Below are 16,672 nucleotides of genomic sequence, written 5' to 3'. Positions count from 1 at the left end.
GTTGCTTCCGTCCCTCTCCTCGCCCCTACCTGGGCTTGAACCAGGGACTCTCTGCACACATCGACAACAGTCACCCTCGAAGCACCGTTACCCGTTGCTCCACAAAAGCCGCGGCCCTTGCTCCTTTTGTGGAGCGACGGGTAACGGTGCTTCGAGGGTGACTGTTGTCGATGTGTGCAGAGAGTCCCTGGTTCAAGCCCAGGTAGGGGCGAGGAGAGGGACGGAAGCAACACTGTTACATTGATGCTGTTGACCCGGATCACTGGTTGCTGCGGAAAAGGTCAAAAAGGGGGGTGAGTGTAAGCGGTGTGAAATGGCTAGCTAGTTAGTGGTGCGCACTAGTAGCGTTTCAATCGGTGACGTCACTCGCTCTGAGACCTTGAAGTAGTTGTTTCCCTTGCTCTGCAAGGGCCGCGGCTTTTGTAGAGCGACGGGTAACGGTGCTTCGAGGGTGACTGTTGTCGATGTGTGCAGAGGGTCCCTGGTTCAAGCCCAGGTAGGGGCGAGGAGAGGGACGGAAGCAACACTGTTACAGAAGCACCTATGACAGCGATCTTCTTGGGTATGACGCTACAAGCTTGGCACACCTCTATTTTCTCCCATTCTTCTCTGCAGATCCTCTCAAGCTCTGTCAGGTTGGATGGGGAGCGTCGCTGCACAGCTATTTTCAGGTCTCTCCAGAGATGTTCGATCGGGTTCATGTCCGGGCTCTGGCTGGGCCACTCAAGATCATTCAGAAACTTGTCCCGAAGCCACTACCGCATTGTCTTGGCTGTGTGCTTAGGGTCGTTGTCCTGTTGGAAGGTGAACCTTCGCCCCAGTCTGAGGTCATGAGCACTCTGGAGCAGGTTTTCATTAAGGATCTCTCTGTACTTTGCTCCGTTAATCTTTCCCTCAAACCTGACTTGTCTCCCAGTCGCTGCCGCTGAAACACATCCTCACAGCATGATGCTGCCACCACAATGCTTCACCGTAAGGATGGTATTGGCCAGGTGATGAGCGGTGCCTGGTTTCTTCCAGACGTGACGCTTGGCATTCAGGCCAAAGAGTTCAATCTTGGTTTCATCAGACCAGAGAATATTATTTCTCATGGTCTGAGTTCTTTAGGTGCCTTTTGGCAAACTCCAAGCGGGCTGTCATGTGCCTTTTACTGAGGAGTGGCTTCCGTCCGGCCACTCTACCACAAAGGCCTGATTGGCGGAGTGCTGCATAGAACGTTGTCCTTCTGGAAGGTTCTCCCATGTCCACAGAGAAACTCTGGAGCTCTGTCAGAGTGACCATCGGATTCTTGGTCACCTCCCTGACCAAGGCCCTTCTCCCCCGATTGCTCAGTTTGGCTGGGCGGCCAGCTCTCGGAAGTCTTGGTGGTGCCAAACTTCTTCCATTTAAGAATGATGGAGGTCACTGTGTTCTTGTGGACCTTCAATGCAGAAATTATTTGGCACCCTTCCCCAGATCTGTGCATTGACACAATCCTGTCTTGGAGCTCCACGGACAATTCTTTCGACCTCATGGCTTGGTTTTTTCTCTGACATGCACTGTCAACTGTGGGACCATACACACTACCGGTCAAAGGTTTTGGAATACCTATTCATTCAAGGGGTTTTCTTTATTTTTTACTATTTTCTACATTGTAGAATAACAGTGAAGACATCACAACTATGAAATAACACATATGGAATCATGTAGTAACCAAAAAACATGTTAAACAAATCAAAATGTATTTTATATTTGAGATTCTTCAAATAGCCACCTTTTGCCTTGATGACAGCATTGCACAATCTTGGCATTCTCTCAAGCATTTCAATTAACAGGTGTGCCTTCTTAAAAGTTAATTTGTTGAATTTCTTTCCTTCTTAATGCGTTTGAGCCAATCAGTTGTGTTGTGACAAGGTAGGGGTGGTACACAGAAGATAGCCGTTTGGTAAAATACCAAGTCCATATTATGGCAAGAACAGCTCAAATAAGCAAAGAGATACAAGTCCATTATTTTAAGACATTAAGGTCAGTCAATATTATGGCAAGAACAGCTCAAATAAGCAAAGAGAAACGAGTCCATTATTTTAAGACATTTCAAGAACTTTGAAAGTTTCAAGTGCAGTTGCAAAAACCATCAAGCGCTATGATGAAACTGGCTCTCATGAGGACCGCCACAGCAATAGAAGACCCAGAGTTACCTCTGCTGCAGAGGATAAGTTCATTAGAGTTACCAGCCTCAGAAATTGCAACCCAAATAAATGCTTCATAGAGTTCAAGTAACACACATCAACTGCTCAGAGGAGACTGAGTGAACAGGCCTTCATTGTAGAATTGCTGAAAATAAACCACTACTAAAGGACACAAATAAGGAGAAGAGACTTGCTTGGGCCAAGAAACACGAGCAATGGACAGTGGAAATGTTTGTACAAATTGGAGATTTTTGGTTCCAACCGCTGTGTCTTTGTGAGACGCGGTGTGGGTGAACGGATGATCTCCGCATGTGTATTTCCCACCGTAAAGCATGGAGGAGGAGCCGTTATGGTGTGGGGGTGCTTTGCTGGTGACACTGTCTGATTGATTTTGAATCCAAGGCACACTTAACCAGCATGGGTATCACAGCATTCTGCAGCGATACACCATCACATCTGGTTTGGGCTTAGTGTGACTATCATTCGTTTTTCAACAGGACAATGACCCAACAAACCTCCAGGCTGTTTAAGGGCTATTTGACCAAGAAGGGTGATGGAGTGCTGCATCAGATGACCTTGCCTCCACAATCCCCCGACCTCAACCAAATTGAGATGGTTTGGGATGAGTCGGACCGCAGAGTGAAGGAAAAGCAGCCAACAAGTGCTCAGCATATGTGGGAACTCCTTCAAGACTGTTGGAAAAACATTCCAGGTGAAGCTGGTTGAGAGAATGCCAAGAGTGTGCAAGGCCAAGGGTGGCTACTTTGAACAATCTCAAATATATTTTGATTTGTTTAACATTGTTTTGGTTACATGATTCCATGTGTTATTTCATACTTTTGATGTCTTCTATTATTCCACAATGTAGAAAATAGTAAAAATAAAGTAAAACCCTTGATTGAGTAAGTGTTCTAAAACATTTGACCGGTAGTGTATGTATAGACAGGTTGTGTTCAATCAATTTAATTTACCACAGGTGGACTCCAATCAAGTTGTAGAACATCAAGGAGGATTAATGGAAACAGGATGCACCGGAGCGCAATTACACGTCTCATGGCAAAAGGTCTGAATGCTTATGTAAATAAGGTATTTTTCTATTTATTTGTAATACATTTGCAAAAATGTCTAATAAACTGTTTTCGCTTTGTCATTATGGGGTGTTGTGTGTAGATAGAGGAATTTTTTTTGTTAATCCATTTTAGGATAAGGCTGTAACGTAACAAAATGTGGAAAAAGTGAAGGGGTCTGAATACTTTCCAAATGCACTGTAACTGTCTTAAATTGATTCAATTCAAGGGGGTTATGCAACCTTAAAGCATATGCACTGCACAAATGAACCTTCCTTTGACAAAATACTAACTTTCTCATGTATTTACTTTATAATTTAAAAAAGATTACCAAAATAAAACGGTTTGTTTTAACAGTTTGATCAACTGAATGCATGACAAAAAAGTAATTGAGAGAAACCATTTTAAAATCACATGACTTTATTTTCAAAAGAAAAAAAATCCACATCCTCAGGTAGAGTTGGAAAAGAGAAAAATAAACTGGGTGGATAAGAGGCCAGGGGGCTTTAGCAATACAGCGGCTGCAGAGGGGCAGTGCTGGCAGGTTATAATACAGAAGGATCAGAATAGCCACTGCAGCATATCGACTTTTTACATTTTCTTCCGATTCGTTAGCGTTTTGGCCAGCAGCCACAGTTCTGGAGTATAGAAATCAGTTTTGGATTAAAAATGTGGATAAACCATGGCACCCAAATAGCATGAAAAACAAAAAAGGGACATAAAAATCACATATCTAGTGGAGGAAGAGACAGTAGAAGAGCAGCCGTCCTGTGAGAAAAGCTGGTACCTCATCAATGGGGGAATTCAAGAGACATCTGAAAACAGAGGGATTGAATAATGGATGAGATCAACAGCATGAAGACAAATGAGAGGACAAGAATGCATTAGAACTCTGAACAGAGAAAAATCAATTACTTTACGTGGCTTTAGGGATTGCTTTGTTTACTCTTCTGGAGCAAAATGGTGGACGGGTAAAATGTGAAAACTGAAACTCGGATACTTACAACTAGCAGGCCTGGCGCCGTATCTTCGCATGATCTGGTCTTGTGTGAATTTCACAAAAGATTCATATTGTTCTGCAACAGAGGATCAAGATGGCCATTGGATTAGTACAAAATTGTGACGGTGCAGATTCAAGGACCAGATAATGTCAATACATTTCCACAAATTATGCAAAACAATTATAATACTTGGTGCTTGAGCCTTCACTAAACATCAGCTAAAAGGTTGATCATAATCATTCCAGTCAGGGCAGATTTCCATTCTAGAAACATTAGCAGTCCTGGCTAGTAGTGTCTAGTCTATAAATCCATATCTGCCCAGAGAGGCCCTAATTAAACAAAAACAAATCAGCAGGACATTAGATAAAGGTGGCATTAAAGGTGTTCTGGGGGTGCAGCAAATAGGCCTATCTCCTATTGCACACAGGGTGCCATTTGTATCAGTCTTTCTTCATTGCTAGTGAAAAAAAAAAACGCAGCTATGAAAAACGAAACTGCCCTTTTCACACTATCGTGTCGACCCGAACCAAACTGTGCTCGCTCTGACATTTTCTTTTCTGTTTTGGCAAGTTCCAGCATCTACAGTGGATGCGTAACCATGCCAGCTCAACTTGTTTCGGCTTGGCTCAGTAATGTGAAAAGCCCTTTTGACTTCAGTTTAAGGATGGGGATATGCCAAGTGCTGTCTGTACCTGCAAGTTTTGTGTTGAGGATCTGTTCGTACTCCTCCCGGATCTTTTCCTCGTGGTCTTTGAGCAAGCGCTCACACAGGTAGCTCACCTGCCTCAGTGTGAACGACGGCTGGTCCTTCCTCGAGGCACCTGGGACACACACAGTGAGATTTGAAATAGGCTGACATTCCCCATGTCATCCATAAATACACTATAGGTGACAGAGTCTGCGCAAGACAATTTATTCATTCATTTTTGTCACATTTGACCCAGCAGCAGCCTAGAGAAGTAGTTCCCAACAGGTGTGCGTTGAGGAACTCAGGTGTGCCGCAAAACTTTTCCTAATCTAGGTTGTTATGTTTACACACTTATAAACGTGACCTGTGGAATGCACATGGAATGTTTACTTGGGAGCACTAGTGCCGGTCAGATAAAACATGAAATGGCACGTTTACATCTGTATCGTTGTTTCAAGTCCAGTGTGCTCAGGATGTTGTTACATTTGTCTCATTTGAGGGGCACGCATCATGAGCAAAAGTCATTTGTATAATTTTACTTCACCTGTGAGAACCATTAGTACAGGCAAGTCTGATTAGGCTTAGCCATAGTCATTTATTTCTTAATACATGTGTCTCTGGCCTTAGCTATACCACAGCCTCTGCTATAGAAACAAAACGGAACATGGCCTTGTGTCCATGGTTGCCCCTTTACAATGCAGAAAACTGCTCATCTGTAGCCCCAAAAAACATTCAACACTGAAGACCAATTATACCCATTCTTTCTGGCTTCTTTCCGCCACAGATTCACGGGACGCTCTTAAAAGGGTACACACAAGTTAACCATCATGAGTATGGAACTATCAAAACTATGAAAATATTTCAAATAAACCATATTTAATCTATAAAAAACATTTGTCACAGAAAATAGCTGGTTTGCAGTATGAATCAGATAAAATGAGAGGTCATTACCACTAAATAAATTAATAGGGACATTTTAGGTGTGCCGCAGAATGTAATATCCCATCAAGGTGCGCCATGGTTAAAAAAAGGTTGGGAACCAGTGGCCTAGAGGGTCATGTGGCACTAACGAGGCCCCTTCTCCAAGTATTCTTCTGAGCTTGGAGCTGGATCCAGGGGAGGCTGAATGATTCATGCCCTGGGCCTTTAAGTGGACTTTGACCCATTCTGAATTTCTGACCAAAGCTTTTAAAGCTAAAATCCAGGCAATGCTCTCGGAACTAGGAGAGACAGAAATATAATTACTAGAACGGAGCGACAGACATTCACATTCAAGTCAATGTAGTAATTGTCTATGGGTTTGGAAACATTGAAAATATTGAGACTGTGCCGACTAGCTATACTTGAGCCAATGGGATCTATAAAAACATATACCAACTCCAAGCATCATTATGTAACGTCTGTGGAGGCTGAAATGTTTGGGGTTTGTATTACCGCTGCATGCGTACACTGAACACCATATGGGTGGTGACGTGGTTTGGCAGGTGACTCGGTTGTTGGCCCACCTCGCACAACATCAACAACTCCAGCCCCCCTGTGTGTGTGTATGTACACGTGTGTCCATCTCTCTCTCGCAGGGTCTCACCTGGCGGGGAGCTGGGGACGGCGAGGGAGGAGCTGGGGGCATCGGTGGAGCTGCAGGCAACCTCACTCTGGTTGAAGGCCCCCTCCAGCTGCCGTCGCCTCTGGTAGCGGCTGTACTCCTGACGGATGTTCTGGAAGATCTGCTCTGTAGAGGGGACAGAACACAGGGGACGCGGTCATAAACAGGGCCCAGGAACAACCAGCACTCACAGAGGACAAATAAAGCCTGGAGCACCATTATGAAAACGATGCCCGTCTAGTTGATTTTAGAAGACAACTAGCCACACCCTTGCTTGTAAGCCCAAACATAAAAAGGTGATATGTTTATTTTTAGATGGTCTCTGATCATAGCAAACCAGCCATGTCAGATCGGCATTCTTAGAAGCTAAATGTGTTCCAAAATTGCATGTTGTTGATCATCACTACAAGCTACAATCATGCTATAGTCCTAGTAGGCATAGTGTTCTATGATAGCAGAATGTTTTCCTCAAGACTAAATGAAGGCCCACAGCTATGCACACATCCTGTGAGCTGCAGTGTTCAGCTGATATGGTTTTCAAAACAAATGCACTAACAGGAAGGAGAGCTTTAAAGCTGGGGAGTAACATCAGCAACAAACACACCAGCTGTGTCAACCCACACAGCACACTTGCGCGCGCACACTTCCTCAGAAGGAAACCACCCGTTCTGAGATCCCGTGACTAGCGAAAAGGGAGCGAAGCAGTCGGTTTCACTTCTTCCTTCAAATTTTTCAGGACCTGACACATCCATAGCTCACTAGGAGACAGTCAGGCTTAATAGGTCTTCGGGTCTCTAAGAGCCAACTCAGCCAAGACAAAAATAGACTACTTGTCTTGTACCAGCATGTCCGGCAATAACACAGCAAGAAAACTACCTGAATATTTGATGCAGAGGTCTACTTGGCAGTGGTGCTAAAGCTGCAGGCCTTTTTGACAGGCAGGAGCGCCAAACACAAAGCAGAGTGATTTATTTAGATAGATCTGGGTGATATCTGACTGCAATGCAGAGGCCGGGAAGGAGCGTGAAACTGGGCACCGGCCTCACATGCTACAGCCTCCTTTCCAGAGAAACTGGGTTGGGTTTCATCCTCCAAGGTCTTTGACCACTGCAGAGCTGAGCCAGGCTGCGTCCCAAATGACACCCTATTCTCCATGAAGGGCTCTGGTCAAAGGCAGGGCACTAGGCTATAAAGGGATTAGGGTAACATTTGGGATGAGATAATCTAACATAGTAGGCATAAAAGAAAAACGCCCGAGCGGAGTTCCCACATCCGGTTTTCAGCGGAAAAGGAAGCTAGGTTGAATTAGCTTTAGCCCTGAAAACCGGATGCATCCGGTTGTTGGCAACGCCACTAAGCCAAGGGAAAAGCCTAGAGATCTGTGCACAGAGCTAGGCCCTACATGTTCTCAGACAGTGGTGGTACCCACTCTTTTCAGTCAAAGCAGTGGGACTGCACCTAAAGCCTTTTGACTTCATTTCAGGGCCAATTTCAGTATTCAGCAAACAACCCTGGAGGAAGTAGGTAGCCTCTAATTGGTGAAGACTTTTCTTGGCAAGGAATCCATATCCCACTGGCAACCTTTTCAAATCAGCTCCACTAAGATCTTTTGATTAAGGTGGGTTCAATAAGAGCACTAGCCAACATACAAAAGACAAAACTAAACTCCTCAACCTGGTGCTTGACTGAAATTTCACAGATTGGGTGTAAAATTCGAAGATATATTGGGAAGGAAAACATGTTTAGGCTATGCCGTTCACTTGACCAGTGTTGATAGCCAGTGTGAGAGGGGGACTTATCATCCTTATTCCACCTCAAAGGGCGAAGGGCCTTTGTGCACCTCTATCTAGGGAGGCCTGCCTACTTTATCTTGGGTTGAGAGAGCAGCAGCCATATCAATATAAGAGCAAACATGCATGTCTCCGTGAGCTGTTCTGAGGGGGAAGCTAGCTACCTAGCCAGCAGGCCTACATGGGCCCTTTCTCAATTCATCTTTCCTCGCCTCCTCAAAATGCATTGTAAGCGGTAGTCTGAGGGGAGGGACATTTGATATTTTCGTCCAATGCACTTTGAAAAGGAGGCAAGGAGAGAGCTGAATCTAGGCAAGATCAACTGAAAACTAGCCTTTTTCAGATGCCATTTTGAGAGTGAGGTAGCTAGCCATGTGACTGACTGGCCATGTATTATTGAGCTGGAGGCTTCAAATGAGCAGAGTACACCAACACAAGAAGAGCAGGACAGGAGCAGCAGGGGAGTTGATGCCTTCCTATGTGAACAATGCAGCTCTAATCTGACTGGCTTTGTTTATTTAGCCATGGCCAAACTTTTCTAACTCAATAAAGCTGTACTTATCCCAGAGACATGAGTATATGAAGGGGGCTAGACTAGACATGGATGGCTTCCCCCTCGAAAAGTTAAGTTTGTAGGAGTGACTCAAATGGTTCACGATGCTGCATGAACTGACTAGTTGAACGGCCACTGTGTCAGATTGTCTGCCAACGCTACCCCAAATAGATAGGTGCAATGATCTATTAGCTTGAGCATCACGTTGTTTATCTAAATAGCTTACCCACAAACAATGAGACTTAAGCCCAAGTCATAAGTCACTCCCTAAAATAAAGTTGTCAAAAGGTTTGGTTCTTTATGTCGGTGCCATGACAGCAAAAGTCACCGGCATCTCAATCACCGGCATTAAATCATAGAATTACATATAGAATCCCTATTAATTCAATCAGATCTCTGTGGGCCTAGTCATAAAGATTTTTCATTTAACTTTTGAAATGCATTACCTTTTATTGTAGCATAAACAACAAGTCATGATGTTGTCATCTGATTGTCAAAAGGGCTCCTTTACTAGGCTACCCATGCATATTCATCTACTTGCAACATATTTCCAGCATCCAAACAGTGGTGAATGGAAAGAGACATCTGTTACACAAAACACCACAAAGTGTAATGACATTTTGTCGATTGTCATTAGGCCAGAATTTATGCATCCACAGCTGTCCGCACGCGTCTCGGTGACGGCCATTCATCTCTGCCTTGGCAAAATGTCAGTGTTCTCATCGAACCACATTACATTTGAGCATAGGCTATACCACCCATTTTCTAGTCCATTCGCTCATTTTTCATGCCTCTGACTAATGATATGGTCATGATAAATAATGGTGTAATAGCCTAGTTTTCATGACATTTTGTTTTAATTATTGTGATAGGCTCATGTTTTACCAGTATGGCGTACCGCCACTATTTATTTTGCTGGGACTCCATACTTGACCACCTTACTTTCACCCCTGATTTGATCAAACACATTAAGTTGACAAGAGATACATCCTTTTCCAAATCAGGGCACATCTGCACTTGGGTTTGCTGTGCTTAATGATCTCAGGGCTCCAGGGTAACCTTTTGAGTGACAAGTGAAATCCCTCCCCTGCTGCCAGTCAACTGCCAGCCAGGCTAGCACTGTCAACCAGCAGAGTACCAATCTGGGGGCGTTGCCTAGCAACAATGACCCTGCCACAGCCAGGCCAAAGCAATCAATCACGGAGACTTCCTGCAAGAGAGAAAAGCCTCAGCTAAAAAGCTTAGGGAGAGAACAAACAAAAACAGTGTATAAGGCAGGAGATTGGCCAGATAAGTTGGACGTGGGGGACGACGGGTAGCGGTGAAGAGAAAAACAGGCCGTCTGACTCATTTCACCCTCCATTGCTGAAGTATAGTGGGGGGACTTAAGGACTCCAAAGCTGCCAGGAAGCAGGCTGTATTGTGAGTCAGGCCAAGTTGATGTAGCAAAGACCCTCTTAAAAGTATAGAGACAGCATTTGTTGCTACTTGAGCATGAATATGGGTGGGAACTGACCATAGGGCTTACTAATTGCCGGGAAGTTTGTGTATAATGAATTGAAGGAAAATTCTGTTGAGAAGTACTAGGCTAGCTAGGCTCACGCTGTGTTGAACATTAGCACAGATAACTAGGTCAGGTTGCAGTGTTCTTCAAACACAAACCAAATTAATTTATTGCCCATTATTGTACAGGGTAAGAACCTGGAAGGTAACCATCTTAAGAAATTCTGCACGTAGATCTTAATCCAACAAACCCCAACTGAGTGACCCACTGAAGACAGAGCTGACGCAGTGAGTCATGACAATACAGCACATGTATCACATGTAGGGTTGTGAACATGTTCAGGCTTCGGTCTGTTGCGTGTAGAATATTCTAGCCTATTCATTGATGATAGGCCCTGCTTTACTGAAGTTGCGAGCCATTGCAAGCCAAGAAATGCAAGATACAGCGTTCCATTGCAAGATGCAGCTTTTGATTGCCGATAGATGGGCCTAGTGCAACGTTGTGGCCGACCTGCCTACACTGTTTGAGTTTGGTGACAAACAGTACAAATTACTGGCCAGACAACTTTGAAAAACAGAGTGACTGAATGATTCACAAAGATAACATTTGTCACATCCCTTACTAAAATCACACAGTATCTGTGCAGCAGGGGTACTGACACATACATAATGCGGGCAAGACTAAATATGCTGTTCTCTAATTCTTGCAAAAACATTTCAAGTGAACTACATATTTATTCATTGACTATGGTGACACCATTTACCAGATTGCAGCAGCCACTACTCTTAAACCTTTGGATTCCCTCTACCATAGCGCCCTTCAATTTATTACAGGTGACAGTTTTAATACTCACCACTGCATCCTGAATTTAAAAGGTTGGCTAGTCCTCATTAAAGTCTCGTAGATCAGTTAATTATTCCAATCAAGTGGGCTGAAGAGGGAGAAGGAGGAGAACCTGTCCATGTGCCCTGGGAACTACAACAAAGGAAACCTGACTGGCTCGTGGGGAATGCCTATAAATATTGAAGGGGGGGAGGGGGGTAACGAGCAGGCAGCTTACCTTAAAAACAGCGACTGAACAGGAAACTGCATTCACTGGCAAACCCACAGCGGAGAAGCTAGCTTGCAAAGAGCTACAATGTGGCTGGGGCGCCTCTCTCAGGGTAAAGGTGAGCATAATATCAGGTATCTGGGCCCAATGTCTGCAGACACCAACATCTTACATTCCTTTCCTCTCTGCAGCTGCTGTGCAGTATGTAATTCAGCAAGCCAGGCAGATACTGAGTAAAATGCCAGTGTGCATGAAGCCTGAGGATAGCTGGCCTGTACGTACACAAAAGCCATTAAAGTGGTGAAAGAAAACCCAAACTAGCTTGTGGCGTACATTTGTGTTTTCACTCTAGGTCTTAACAGACATGACACAGCTCTGCATCAACAAAAAGAAAGATTGAGAAGCATTGTTGGTTGTTCAACAGGGTTTTTTTCATTGAACCAATCCCTAAATTGTATAGCCTACACCCAGTAACCTCTGCTTTGCACTGAGGAACTAAAATTAGAAGAGAAAAAAACATTACGTTAGGCTTAGCTAATCAAGGGAGAGGCTAAATTACAGAAGGAGATTGGCTACCCTTATCACACAGTCGCATTGCACACAGGAAGGCAGACATGAAGACACCTCTTCCTCCATCTGCCCGTTACACAAGCTTCTTCAGCTGTTGAAACCTGCATGTGTGTGAACCTGCCAACACCCTTGTGATGTTGCTAGATTTTCTGCCTCTTGCGTCAAAGGTGCCATCAGCATTATCTTGTGATGGATATCAGGGTTTTTTCTGGATCAAAAAGGGGCTTAGGTGGGGGACGTGGCGGGTCCGTTGGCAGGCCGAATTTAAGAGAGCATTTTAGAGGCCCCTCTTGACATTTTTGCATTTGTAAGCCAATTTCTTACAATTCTACAAATGTCTCCATGGAGCTGAGAAATGTATCCAGTTTGAAGCTAATTTCCTGCCATTCTAAAACATTTAGCCATGGAGCGGAGACATTTTTTTGTAGTTTAAAGCACATTTCATGTGATTCTACACATTCTGCCATGGAGCTGAGAGAATTGCCTTTTTAAAGCTAATTTCCTGCAATTCCATGCATTTTGCTATGGCTAATGCTGTTTTGCTGGTGGCCATGGGAATTCAGCGGCATGGAACATTCTGAAGATAGGAATGTTGGACAAACACAGAGATGCAAACTGGTGAGGGCCCAAAAAGGTGAAGATAAAGAGTTTGTCAAATGCAAGTGAAATGTGCCCATTTTCAGAGTGGGGTTGTCACAATACCAACACTTTACAAACGATGTGATACCAGGCCAAGTATCACGATACCAAGTAGTATGATGATACCACGGGGTTTGCGCCCCACCTCCCCCAGGACGCCTGTTCCCGTTCTATACGTTCAGCACATGTGCTGCACAAAAACCTGTCCCTGATATTCACACCTCTACTCAATCCAACACATAGAATGCTATTCATCCATTTAGCCTGTGCCATCCAAATGTGTGCATAGCCATGGTACCATGTTGTTAGCTAGCTAGCCAGGTAACATGACAAAACAAGGCAGTTTGTCGCGGTTATAATATTGTTTAGCACTTAGAGGCTGCGTGACAGCAAAGCGTAGTAAGACTGGCCTGCTTGTTACAGGCAAAATGAAAAGATATGCGATGCGAGCCGCACCAATAATTAAACAAATGTAACAGAAACCAAAACACTGCCTGCACATCCCAGCTCGCCATCACGGCTAAATAACATTTTTAAACTGATAGACATGCACAGAAAGAACAGGCGGAGAAAAGCAGCTGAGTAGGCTAATGGCTGGTTAAGGGATGAGGCTGACTGCTCACAGCTGTCACACGTGATATTGGATGAAGCACTCATTCTGATATGACATATTACATTTACATTTTAGTAATTTAGCAGACGCTCTTATCCAGAGCGACTTACAGGAGCAATTAGGGTTAAGTGTCTTGCTCAAGGGCACAGCGACAGATTTTTCACCTAGTCGGCTCGGAGATTAGAACCAGCGACCTTTCGGTTACTGGCACAACGCTCTTAACCACTAAACTACATATCTGGCATCATGCTCTGAACTCTGATATTCTAGTTGTAGGACACATAGGGATGCATTCTGTGCGCAGTCATTAATTTTGAGAGAGAAGGTAGTGATCACACCGGGAGAAGATCTGTTTGCACCTCTCTTTTATAGCGCAATGGGTAATATACTGAGTACGCAAACTTTGTCAACCCCCCCACCCTTACGGATCTACACAATTCATGTGGATGACTTATTTTGGAGATCAATCTGGAGGTGAAAGAAACACATGTTTAGACGATGTGGTGGCTACCAGAGTAGAACACTTGAAAAAGAAAAGGAGAGCTGCACACTCTAGGAGCTCAGATGCAATAATTTTATAGCCAACGTTTCAACAGCCAAGCTGTCTTCATCGGGGTATAATGATGAGATCAAAACAGTGAATATAACCGAAAAGTGACAAGTTTGCATCCCTGCAAATATGTAAAAAGGTGCAACAACCAACTGCCTTGGTTAGGGGCTGAAGGAAAAGCAGTCAATCAATTAAAAAGAGATAGGCCAGACAAAGACAAACCAAAGGGATTAACCAGTTCAATGGAAGAGGCATCCATGTCAAGATGCAGGCCTGGGTAATGATCAAAAACAAAAGACTACCTGGAGTGCCCAGTCCATACAAACTCTGGCCCAGGAGGCAGTCCTGGGCCAGAGTTTGTACACTCTTATTAGATTGAAATTTTTCACAGCATTTTGTGACAGGAGGAGCTGCCCATCCATTGAACTGCAGCAGGATGCAGGGCTTGAATTAGGGTTATATTCAGCTAAATTTGAGGTTAGGAAAAGACAAAAACAACAAAGGATTTACTGTGGTGCAAACTAAAAAAATCTGCACGGAAATGAACAAGGGGTTCAAAATATAAGATAGGCCCCAGCACTGTAATCCTCCAGTTAACATATTATACACACATCTCAACAAAGAAATAGGATCAAATTGTGCCAAGTGGGAGCAAGGTTTTAATTAGGCTTTAGACAGCGGTGAAGATTAGCTGCTGTGAAATAGCTTGCCTCTACCCCGGTGACCGGCACATTCAATGTGGATTGTTGGATTGCTGTCGAGATATCCAGGTAATTATCTTGCCACCCCTGCAGCCCCCACGTTCGCTCAACTCTCACAGGGCATAACCTTTTCAAGCGGGTGGGCAGGATGGGTGCGAGCATAAAAAAAAAAGGAACAGAACAATGCCCTCTCAGCCCAGGGAAAATCGAGAAGGTACAAAAAAAAAACGGTGTTCCCACACTTCTAAACAAAAAGGCTTGGACGTTTCAATGCAGCGTTCTACCATATACAAAAATAAACGCTGCGGTGATGGCTATCTGCTCATGGAATAAAGTGGCCTAAATTTACAGCACTAATTTACAGCATGTTTTATTTCAGCCACACGAGACCAATCATGGATTGTGGACCATGCAAAGAAAACAATCAATGCATGTACGTTAGCTAGCTGCTAACGTTGGCTAGCTGGGTTAGGGTTGTTATGTAGCTAGCCAAGTTAGCTAGCTTAGCAAGTTGACGACGAAACTTGCTTTTTTTTGCTTTGTGTCATAGATAATGGTGCTAGCTAGTTAACATGCCAGGCAATGCAAATTCATTCACAAATATATATTAGTCAACATTAATGGCTAACTTGTTAGCCAGCTATAACGGCAGGTTAGCTAGCTGACTGCGTTTAGTTAGTTAACGTTAGCTTGCAAATGTTAGGCTAGCTACTGTAGCTACCTAACATTAGCTTCTTATACACAAACCCCCATTCTATCGAACCACCCATCCCATTCCACCCCCCTCCCCATATCAGCCTCCCTGAAATACAGCTAAATCCAACTTTTGACAATGTCTTACCTGGAGTTAGCCTGTGTTCTCCTCCCATAGCCGGGGGAGACATCGAGTGTGATGATGGGCAGTCAATTGGCGGACGGAGGTTGCATCTTTGAGGGGACGGAGTGCTTGGAGCCCCCGGTAGTGCATTGCACCTTCTTCGCTTAGGAGACTGGGGACTGAGTAGGGCCTCAAACTCCATCGAGCGCTTTAACGTAGCTCCACACGCCATGGTGCCTGAGCAAAAGAGACAACGAAGATATACGACCCGCAAAACGTGATGTCTAAACGTTAAATATCTTCTAAAAATGCTGTACTCGACCCTTCGCTTTCCCGTTTCTCTCTCTTCACAACAACGGTTTGCTGAAACCGGGAGAGTGAGCCAGTCAACTGCCCTGCCTACCGACTGAATTTCTAAAACGTCACAAGGGCCGACCGTACCATTCGACAAAAAGAGGGTGAATGTAGATTTCGGAAAATACATTATTCACGTATAATTTTTCGTATAGAGCATAATTGTGATATTTAGATTTTATTTAAAATATTATCGATTCTACATACATGTGTGATACATTTGGTCAATAAATGTACTACTTTATATGTTTATTCTTGTCATCCACCCCTTTTCTTTTATGACGACTGTTTTCAGTTGAACTCAAATTTGATGTTCACGATAGTGACTGCTCTGCTTCTTTTAACAGGTAGGCTACAGTAAGTATCTTTTGTCTATCATGTTCTTTATAAATACTAAATTAAAACACTTTATTCTCCCTTTACATACGTCAATGAAAACCAAGGGCGTTTCAAATGTCCCTTCACTTCCCATAAATGATGTCTTTATACATTACTGTTGAGCAACTCAAGCAAGAGCAGCAGATCTGTTGGTGCTCTTTCCAACTACATTGCTTATTGCCAAGACAAACATGACAATGAGTGACAGTAGGCATGATAGCAAAAACAGACTGGCACTCAGGCTAGCTCTAGATGCTCAATTTAATTAGTTCTGGTTACTTTGCAGTCTCAACTCCCCTCTTGCTTTTTGCCTTCATATTATTTCATCCATGGGTTTTCAATATTGCAAAGAATATCACAGGGAAAACCTTTGAACCACAAATTGATAGATTTTGCCAAGGTTCCTCATAGGTTAATATGCCACGGTCTCTGCAAGAATCCATCCTTAACATTTGCTCATTGTGATGCATTTAATGACATACTGAGTCCATTGTGACACACTGCAGGTGAAAGGATCCATTGCATTGTGTACCATTTAGCCTAGAGCCCTCTGCACAAGGGAGGTTTCCTTTTGCATGTCCTTTTCGATTCATACATCCTCATATTTTTCATTCAGAGTGTAACA

General features: G+C 43.9%; 1 protein-coding gene across 1 annotated transcript; it reads right to left on the bottom strand.

Moving 5' to 3' along the window:
• Positions 1-3,637: 3,637 nt before the first annotated feature.
• LOC121557726 (akirin-1) lies at positions 3,638-15,722 on the bottom strand. Its single transcript, XM_041871214.2, has 5 exons — positions 15,340-15,722; positions 6,510-6,653; positions 4,929-5,057; positions 4,240-4,311; positions 3,638-4,050 (listed from the first exon to the last, which is right to left on the bottom strand). The coding sequence occupies exons 1-5, from the start codon at positions 15,545-15,547 to the stop codon at positions 4,040-4,042; spliced, it is 564 nt and encodes a 187-aa protein (XP_041727148.1). The 5' UTR covers positions 15,548-15,722; the 3' UTR covers positions 3,638-4,039.
• Between the last annotated feature and the right edge of the window lie 950 nt (positions 15,723-16,672).

This window comes from Coregonus clupeaformis, unplaced genomic scaffold, assembly GCF_020615455.1.
Source record: "Coregonus clupeaformis isolate EN_2021a unplaced genomic scaffold, ASM2061545v1 scaf0130, whole genome shotgun sequence".
In the NCBI taxonomy this organism is placed as follows: domain Eukaryota; kingdom Metazoa; phylum Chordata; class Actinopteri; order Salmoniformes; family Salmonidae; genus Coregonus; species Coregonus clupeaformis.
The sequence above is the reverse complement of the archived record's forward strand: the minus strand, read 5'-3'. Positions and strand labels throughout refer to the sequence as shown.

Coding starts and splice junctions, on each gene's coding strand:
- LOC121557726 (XM_041871214.2), bottom strand. CDS start 15,547: ATGGCGTGTGGAGCTACGTTAAAGCGCTCGATGGAGTTTGAGGCCCTA. Junction 6,654..15,339: donor AGAACACAGGCTAACTCCAG/GTAAGACATTGT, acceptor TCCCCTCTACAG/AGCAGATCTTCCAGAACATC. Junction 4,312..4,928: donor CCTCAACACAAAACTTGCAG/GTACAGACAGCA, acceptor CCTCTGTTGCAG/AACAATATGAATCTTTTGTG.